Source organism: Apis dorsata, unplaced genomic scaffold, assembly GCF_000469605.1.
Source record: "Apis dorsata unplaced genomic scaffold, Apis dorsata 1.3 scaffold_354, whole genome shotgun sequence".
NCBI lineage: Eukaryota > Metazoa > Arthropoda > Insecta > Hymenoptera > Apidae > Apis > Apis dorsata.
The window spans coordinates 257,733-267,233 of NW_006263620.1; the positions used below are offsets into that span (position 1 = coordinate 257,733).

General features: G+C 30.0%; 1 protein-coding gene across 1 annotated transcript in view; it reads left to right on the top strand.

Moving 5' to 3' along the window:
* Positions 1-4,397, top strand: part of LOC102677116 (adenylate cyclase type 6-like) — a 42,255-nt gene extending 37,858 nt beyond the window's left edge. Inside the window, exon 4 of the mRNA XM_006618437.2 lies at positions 4,156-4,397. Within this exon, the coding sequence (XP_006618500.1) occupies positions 4,156-4,353 (198 nt within the window). The 3' untranslated portion in view covers positions 4,354-4,397. The remainder of the gene's footprint in view (positions 1-4,155) is intronic.
* The last annotated feature ends 5,104 nt before the right edge of the window (positions 4,398-9,501 follow it).

Genomic DNA, 9,501 nt, shown 5'->3' on the forward strand with positions numbered 1-9,501 from the left:
GCGAGAAAAACATCTGTTCCAAAATCCAATTTTAAAAAATGTTACAGAGGAGAGAGAAAAAAATTTCCCGAGTTTGTGCAATAAAATATTCCATTGTTTTTATTTAAACATAACAAATATTGGAAATTCTATGATATTAATAAAACCATGTAATAATTTTTAAATTTTTTTACCAATTTTTCTATTGTGATAAACGAAAAAATAACGTGGCTTTGTTCGTCGAAACGAATTACATTGTTTTTATTTGTTAACAAATTTATTTAACAAATTTTAAATTTTATATTTATCTATAGACGGAGAAACATCGAAATTTTTGAATAAATTTTAAACACGAAATAAGTCGTTTTATATGTGTATATACACACACACATAAACAAGTGTGTATTTAAAAAAAAAAGAGTGGAAAAGGAGAAAGAAAAAATTAGTTGGAAAGTGGAAGAGCATGAAAGGGATTTGAGAAATCCTACAGGTGGTTGCGGATCAATTCGTCTGACCGACGATCGTTAGAAATATACGTGCAAGTTTTCCGATTAGAAAACTTCTTTGATGAATTTCTGAACCGTGTTATATTTTATATAACCCTCGTCGAGAATAAAATTCAAGCTTCGTAAAATACATTTCCTTTTTTCAATACTTTCCGTTTGCGATCTCGTAAATTTATTCGTAAATTTTTTTGCAATTTCGTCGATTTTTTGAATTTCGTATGTATTTTTATATCACACTCTTATATTATATTTTATATAATTCAATTCAATCGTGATAAATTCTAAAATTTTTCACGTAGGAAAATCCTTCCGTCGAAATTTTTCTCCAATTTTTCTCACACGCTCTTTTACACGCTTTGATTCCAACGTTTTTTAAACGTTAAAAATTTAAAGTTGAAACGTGGTAGTATTAACCGTCGTGGAAAATTAATTTTGTGCGATTAGCGAGCTTGCGTTCGAACACTTGTTTAAAATTTGGATTGTGCTTGTCGCGCCCTCTATTATCGACTGGACTTATTAAATGATAATTGTGGATGCTCTTTCAAACGATCTGAACAATTCTATTTCAATTTGCATGTACAATCCGAATTTTTGTGATCAATTAAAAATCGAATAAAACGTTTTTTTACAATTTTCTGTTAAACCTAACCTTAAAATTCTATTATTGGTCGACAATAAAGTTGAATGTTAAATGCAAAATCTTGAAAAAATTAAAAGATGGTTTACATTGCATTTAAAGTGATTATCTGCATTTAAAATGATTTTTGATTCTTCATTGGATTTTATGTAATTAGGATATTTAAAATTTTGATCAATAAAAGAAATGTTAATTTAAAGGAATGAAAAATGTGGGATTAGATCTTCAAAGTAATAATTCATTTTTATTGAAATTTGAAACAAATGTGAATATCAATTTTTATAAATAATTGTGAATTTTTGATACTCGTGTTTGAAAGGGAAAAAGGAAATTACTATCGTGCATTTGACAAGGGATAAAAGTGATGGGATGTTTCTAAACCAAATTACATTAACGTAATTAAATTAACATTTTCCCTTGCATACCATAAATTTATTGAACCCAGTTTAATTCATTTACATATATTTATATTAAATTAAATTTCCATATTCCATACGTTCCGGATTTCTGTAATTCTCGCGGTCTAAATAATGCAATTTATATTCCATTAGTTCCAAAATTATCAACACTTATAAATCTAATTAAATTAACCAATTTGTTCCAAAATTGATTTCACATAACATTGATTCCATTTTGATTCAATTGGTCAATTTAGAAATTTCCAAATATTATAAGTTACTTGAATTTTTGAATTTCCAAAAATTCGTTTATGTTAATGAATTGAATAAAAATCGAATGAATAAATGATGATATTGAGATCAATAGATAAATTTTAGAAGAAAAAATTAATTAAAAAAAATTAATTGAATAAAATATTCTAAATATTTTCAAATAAAATGATAAAATTTCTAAATTTCCAATTATTCTCGACCAAAATATTAAAATTTCTTAATTTTCTAAATATTCTCAAATAAAATTTCTAAATTTTCAATTATTTTCAACCAGAATAATAAAATTTCTAAATTTCCAATTATTTTCAACCAGAATATTAAAATTTCTAACTTTCCAAATATTCTCAAATAAAATTTTTAAATTTCCAATTATTCTCAACCAGAATATTAAAATTTCTAAATTTCTACATATCCTCTATTTTATTTTTAAATAAAATTTCCAAATATTCTCAAATAAAATTTCTAAATTTCCAATCATTCTCAACCAGAATATTAAAATTTCTAAATTTCTACATACCTTCAATTTTATTCTCAAATAAAATTTCCAAATTTCCAAATTTATTCTTAACCTAATAAAAAATATAAAAATTTCCAAATATTCTCAACAAAAACGTTAAAAATTTCTAAATTCCCTTATCCTCCAAACGATCGTATCATTTTCACTCACACCTCCCATATACGATCGAATACACGAAACGAATTGACCCCAAAGTCAATGAAAATGTTCCCGTGAAAGCGATATAGACGTAAAGGTCGGTCGACGTCGAAATGGAAATCCAAAGGAAGCATCACGAGTGGTCTGCAACGTCGATCCAAAAGCGACGGCACGTCAAAGAGATACGCGTTTGTGCAAGTGTTTCCTGCACCGGCACCGCCACGGTTTAATTAGAGTGGGCTTTGCAATTAGTATGCTATCGTGTATCGAACTGCTGCCAACTTCGTAAACTCGATAAACCTCTCCTTTGACCGGTGCGGTGCTTACTTTTCGCCAAGGAAATTTCGGCCGGCGCTCAGAAACTGTCCCGCCTCGCGCACGGCCTGCCATGTAAATAAGTGTATGCATATGCAAATAATTCTTTTTAATTATTTTTGAACCGGGTTGTGCCAACTTTTTCTTTCTTTCCTTTTTTTTTTTTTTTCAACATTACAATTTTACACGCTCTTCTTGTCGATATTTTTATATCATTATATATATATATATATGTAAACGCTCGTTAATTTCAAATTTAATAATAATTAACAAGTTAATTTGCAAATTTGTTACGCTTGCTAATTTGTGAAAAATATTTTCCTTGTCTTCATAAATCATACATAAATCGTTATATTTTAAATTTATGCGTGTCGATGATTTATTTGTGAATTTCTTACAAACTTTTGAATATTTATTTGATATCTTTTTTCGTCACGATTGTTTCTTTTCTTTCTTTTTGTATTTAATTATATTTAAATTGTACGATCTTATAAAATTTGAAAAAAATAGGAATACCTATTTATTATTATGGTAATTCATAAATAAAATTATTATTTTTAAAAAATTTAGTTAAAGTAGATATTTATATGGTGAACCATTAATATTTATCATCTTATGTCATTATGTGATTTGATTCCAGACACGTTTCATAAATTAAAATAAAAATATGAAATAATTTAATGATTGATTCACGGACATCATATTTTTTATTTTTTATTATTATTATTATTATTATTTTTTTTTTCGTAAGAAGGGGAAAAAAGCACAAAAGCATATCCATTGACCCGTATCTTCATGTAGGGTTGTTACGAGATGTTGTACGACGACCCACTAAAAACCCCTCTTCGTGCTCTTTTCTTAATATAGACCCCCATGAGTTGATGATATCGTTACTTGGATCTCCTCTAAATCTATATTGTCCAAATGTACAACTCGAGGTAAACCTTGCGTTTCTTTGATACGCAAGTTTTCCACTCTTTTCTGTTAATTAGTCTTTACTTTTGTATTATAAAGTACATCAAGATGTAAGAAAATAAAATATTTGTCAAATCTTTCCAATTCTAATAGAATTTGTCATCAAATGTTATTATCTTAATTAAAGTAAATATATTCATTCAACAAAAGTTTTCCACTTTATTTTTTACTTTTCCTTACTTAAATTTATTTAAATTAACCTTTTTTTCCCATTATTATTTAATTATTGAATAAAAGTTTTTCTTTTTCTTTCAAGTAGATTTTTTTTTTTCTATAAGATATTTATTAAAATATTTATCAAATTTTTCAAATTCTTAAGATATATCATCATTGTTTTTTTTTTCAACTATTTATTTTTTAAGAAATATTTTTTCCCCCTTTTAAATTATTATTAAATTTCTATCTTCATTTTTACAGTTACTAAGCTCCATTGTGGTGGTTGGTGGGACGAACATGGCCGGAGTGTTGACGCATCATCCTCGAGAACTGGCGCAAAGACAAGCCTTCCTGGAGACAAGACAATGCGTCGAGGCTCGTCTAACCACGCAGAGAGAAAATCAGCAACAGGTACTTATGTGTGTATTGTATAAATGTATATGCGTATTAATCTTATAGAATTTCACTATCGATGACAAACCACTATATTTCGATAAATCAACTTAAATAATATATCTCGTGAATTCGATAACTACAGAAAATTTTGGAATCGTTAATTTGCCTGATAAAATTAATTTATTTCGAATTTGTCTAATATTTATTTTTTTTATAAATTGTTAATTTATTCGAAATTGTAAATTTAATTAATTTTTAAAAATTAAAAAAATTTTTTTCTTTTATATATGATAATTAAAACGGAAGAGATTATTGAAATGTTTTCATAAATGATAAATTAAAAAAAAAATCTATGTTCGTTAAATTAAAATACATTGTTCAAAAGTGTTATTTGATTCAAACTTCATTTTGGTTATTGGAATTTTCACGAGATAATCGTTAAAACCGAGAAATTTTTATTTTTACACGGTGAAAATTGCTTCTAACAAAAAGTTATGTTTGATATGAAAATATGTAAAAAAGTATTCCACAAAATTCTGTCGACCTATCGATAAATTTCACCGAACGATTTTTCGCAGTTTATTTTCGTTAAATCATAAATTTTAAATATTTAGTCTCGTAAAAATTCAATTTCAATCAAGGATAGGAATTATTTTCATGGAAAATCATTTTCCTACGGTTTATTCGTATTACAAAATTTTCAAATTTTGACATAAACATTTGCAAAAACAGATCGAAGAAAAAAATTTTCTAACGAAAACGACTTTAAAATTAAAAGCAAAATTATTTTAAAAAAGATTAAAAAGATTAAAAAGATATATATATATATGTATCTCATACAAGTATCTTTATTTAATCTTGCTATTAATTAATCAATCTTTAACATAAGTTTGATAACCTAGTATCTAGGAACATTGAAATTACCAACTTAGAAAATCGACTAGTTATCAATAACGTATTTAAGGCTGAGTTCGATAGAGAGTACCTAACCAAATTTTGATCATTAAACCTTTTACACATGTAGGTCGATAATTAATGCACTCTCCCAATTGTTTATTAATATAATGGACAACGTATAGCAAACTGTCTCTGCAATTTTCTCTCTAATTATTATAACATATACATATATACTCCATATCCATATAGTCGATCGTATAATTCAAAATTATGTCAGCGCAATATTAAGTTGCTCCAAAATTATTTTGGTGAATAATTTCCATAATAATCAACTAGTGGAGCGGAGTTACGAAAATATACAAATATTTGAATATTAATGGATAATAGATTTAAGAATATTTGGGAATAAATTATATTTTTTGATTTTATAAAAATTTTAGACGTGCATCGTCGAAATTTTGGCAATGGGAAAACATCATATGCAGATAGATACGAATCGAGGTTTCGTAAATAGCCGTAGGGTTTTCGTTACGGTTCAACAAATTTTCCATTTAACAACTGCTGCGACCCAAAGTCCCTAGATCTCTCTATCTCGCACGAAAAATTGATGAAGATATCGTTATAAATTTTTATCAATTCTCATCGTACAATTGATACGATAATACATGATAAAACTGTCGACACGTGATTTCGACAATCTTTAAACGTATTGCAGAAGATCTCAAATATATCGATTGGCCTTAGTTTTCGAAATATTTGCAAAAAAATGATTGCTAATACTAAATTGAACTTATATACTATATTTCATGAATTTTTTGGGATCTATAGAATGCGAAATATAAAATAATACTTGACCGAAAGTTAAATGATAGCAAGTGGACAAATCCACGATAGATTGATTCTGGAAAAGAAAAGAATGAAAAAAAGTGTTAAAGTTGAGAATGAGAAAGAGAAGGTGGTTGTCGAGTTAAGAGAGTATTTAACCAAATATATAAGGAGAATAGAGAGCAGGATCTGTGGGGTTGATAAATACAAGAGCCTGGACAGTGGCCTAACGTTATCGTAGCGGGTCACAGATACCTGATTAAAGTGCACAATGGGCCAGGTCACGGGTAGAATGTTGGCTGGGATTATAAGCGATGCCCGATAACTCGGTATCTTTAACAAACTTCCACCGTTCTTAATGGAACCCAGCCGCTAAAAATAATCTGGTCGATTAATCAAATCGAGATAGGAGATATGCACTTTCATCAAATTTCTTCATCCTTTCGTTTAATGTAGAATTCCAATGTTAAACTTTAAATAGTTCATTAATCTATGGTCTTTCATAGATACACATATTCTTTCATTGTTTATATTTTACAAAATTTGATTAATATTAAACTTTTGTTAATATACATGTATTAACATCTATCTATTACTACAGATGAAAGTGTAAGTTGAGAATTTGATTAGACTCTCTACTATCATATCAAATTATTATATATAGCTTTAGTATATATAGTTTCAATTTCATATGAAAAGTAATCTTGATATGGAAGTAAAATGGAGAAACTTTATTGTCGTGTTCGTGTCCAGTATAGAAACCTTAAGTATTTTTGAACTTATTGCCCTTAATCCCTCACAATATGGGACTAGGTGAAGTATCATCTCCATTCGTCTATGACTGCTTGGTAGTGGGTCAGCAAGTTGTCATGAATCCCAGTATTTTGTAAAACTTTATCTAGTTTGTTTCACTATTCCAATGTTTGATCAATTTTTACTATTTTCTTTTTATTCATTATTTTCCTCTGGAAAATCCTTTTATTAATATTGCATTTCATTTCTTGATCAGTATCATATCAATTCCTGCAGTAATTATTTTTTATCCATTAAAGGATTTCTTTAATAGTTTTAATATCTTTCATAAATTAAGCAATAAGATCTAACCAATTCCTGCATCAATATTATCCTTTTAATAATGTTTCAATGTATCTCATAAGTTGAGTTACATTCAAGTCTGATCAACTTTTGCACTTGTACCTTTTACTCATTATTTATTCTTTGAAAGATCTTTTTAATAATATTAATATCTTTCATAAATTGAGCAATGTTATATTCCAATTTCTTCACTTCTTGTCCATTTAGTTGACTACCTCTAATAACGTTTTAATATATAAATTGGATTATATTCTAAGATCTAATCAATTGCTGCAATAATCAATTTTCATTCATTAAAAGTCCATTAATCATTCTTCGCAGGATCTCTTTAATAATTTTAATACCTTTCATAAATTGAACATTATTCCAAGGATCTGATGGACCAATTCCTCCATTAATCACTTTCTGTTCACTAAAGTTCCATTGCTTTAGTAAATCCCTCTAGTAATATTTCGATATGTCTGTATTTCAAAGTCTGACCAATTTCTTCCTCGTTCCACTCAGACCAGATATACATCACCAGATATAAATGTCATCGACCTGCAACGTATAAAGCACGAAATTAACGTTTCAATTTTCAGTTAGGACAGTTCGCGTTTCATGCAACCATCTACCAACGATGACGTCCTAACGCTTATTTACAAACGAGAGTATGTCTAATGCAGAGAAATTACCGCGTCTGATAAGCACTAAGAGTAACTGATAAGCATAATACCGCGCTATTCATTACAGTTCATGTCACATCATAGGCGACCATGTTGCCACTCTCTGGGACACGATTTTAACGCGTAATTTCCTAACCTGCGAGAATCCAAAACTCGCTTGGAAATTTCTAAAGACTCGAAATTTTGTGAGAAATTTCTAGAAAAATTCAGAGACGAGACAGGTTATAAAAGAAAATAGGAGGGGAGGAGGATAAGATCGACGAATTAAAAGATCGATTTCTCGCGTTCTCGCGAATCGTTCTCTTAACGAAATGAAATTTTGCTGGGATGGCGGGGAGTGGAGATTCCAAATTAAAGTTTTTCGCCGGTGAAAGCTTTCCAATCTCGTCCAGTGGAATAACAAAGATGGGCCGGTTGCTTTTCTTCGTTCGAACGAGAACAATAATTGGAGTGGCAAATGTGATTCACCGCGTTAAGGAAACTTTCTCTTAAAGGTTAAGGAATATTTTTTTATCGGCATTTCAAGTATCAAGAAGAAGTTGGCGAAAAAATTGAAACGTTGGGAATAAAAGGCTCGTAGCCGTGGAATGATAAATTTAGTTAAAGAAACTCGAGATTGAAGAATTATTAGAAGGAGTTAGTGCGTAAGAAATAATAGGCAATTATTGTATATTTATTATAGGAAAGACAGAGAGAGAGAGAGAGAGTGCAAACATAAAATAAGATTTTCATCCACGCGTAATTTATCAATTTAAAAATTTACGTTCCAATTTTCACGCAACATTGTTGACGAACTAAATTCATGAAATTTTTTCGCCCGCTGAATACACAATTTTTATCCATCGATCTCCACTCTATCCGACGCGATAGAACGAGCGATATTTCATTCCACCACCGTGATCTTTTCATCTCGCAATTTATCTTAGAAATATTTCCATCAAGGGTATGAAATATTCAAAGATGATCGTTATCCCGAGCAACTTTGGTTTCTCCCGTTACGCTAGCTCGTGTAGAATCTGAAATTATAGCGGCCCTTTGCAACGATAATTCGACGCTGGATAAATCGATCGGTCTCCCGGATACAACAGGTTGCACGCATATGTATCGCGATTTCCCGAGGCGTCGCTGATCCGATCATATGGATCGTGTTCAAAGCTTTCCAACTCATGTACCGCGTATATTCGAATTGATTGTGACGGAGAGTCGATTGATTAGTCTCACCTCTTTCGAGTCTCACGACTCGATGCATTCGATTCCTTTGGATTTACATTCGACGTGGATGGATCGATAACGGGAGGAGGAATTAACCCGTTTGCTGGCAAGGACGAGATATCTCGCTCACGCACTAACAACGTCTGTTGGAATATTTCGTCTATGTCGTCGCGCAAAAGACATCGCGACGTGGAATATTTCAGTGGCGTCGCACTACCAATGTTGCATCGCGGAATATTTCGTCAATGGCGTCACGCTATCAATACCGCGAAATATCGCCGGTGTTAAATGAAGAATAACGCAACCATGGCGTCGCATTAACAATATGGAATATTTAATCCACAGCGTAACCAATTTTGAATCGCACATGGTATCGCAAAAGAAATTGCATCGCGGAAAATTTCGTGAGTGGCGTCGCACTATCAATATTGCATCGCGGAAAATTTTGGCACGGTACTAACAATACTGTATCAAAATATCTTGACAGCGATCTTGTCGACATTAAATGAAGAATATT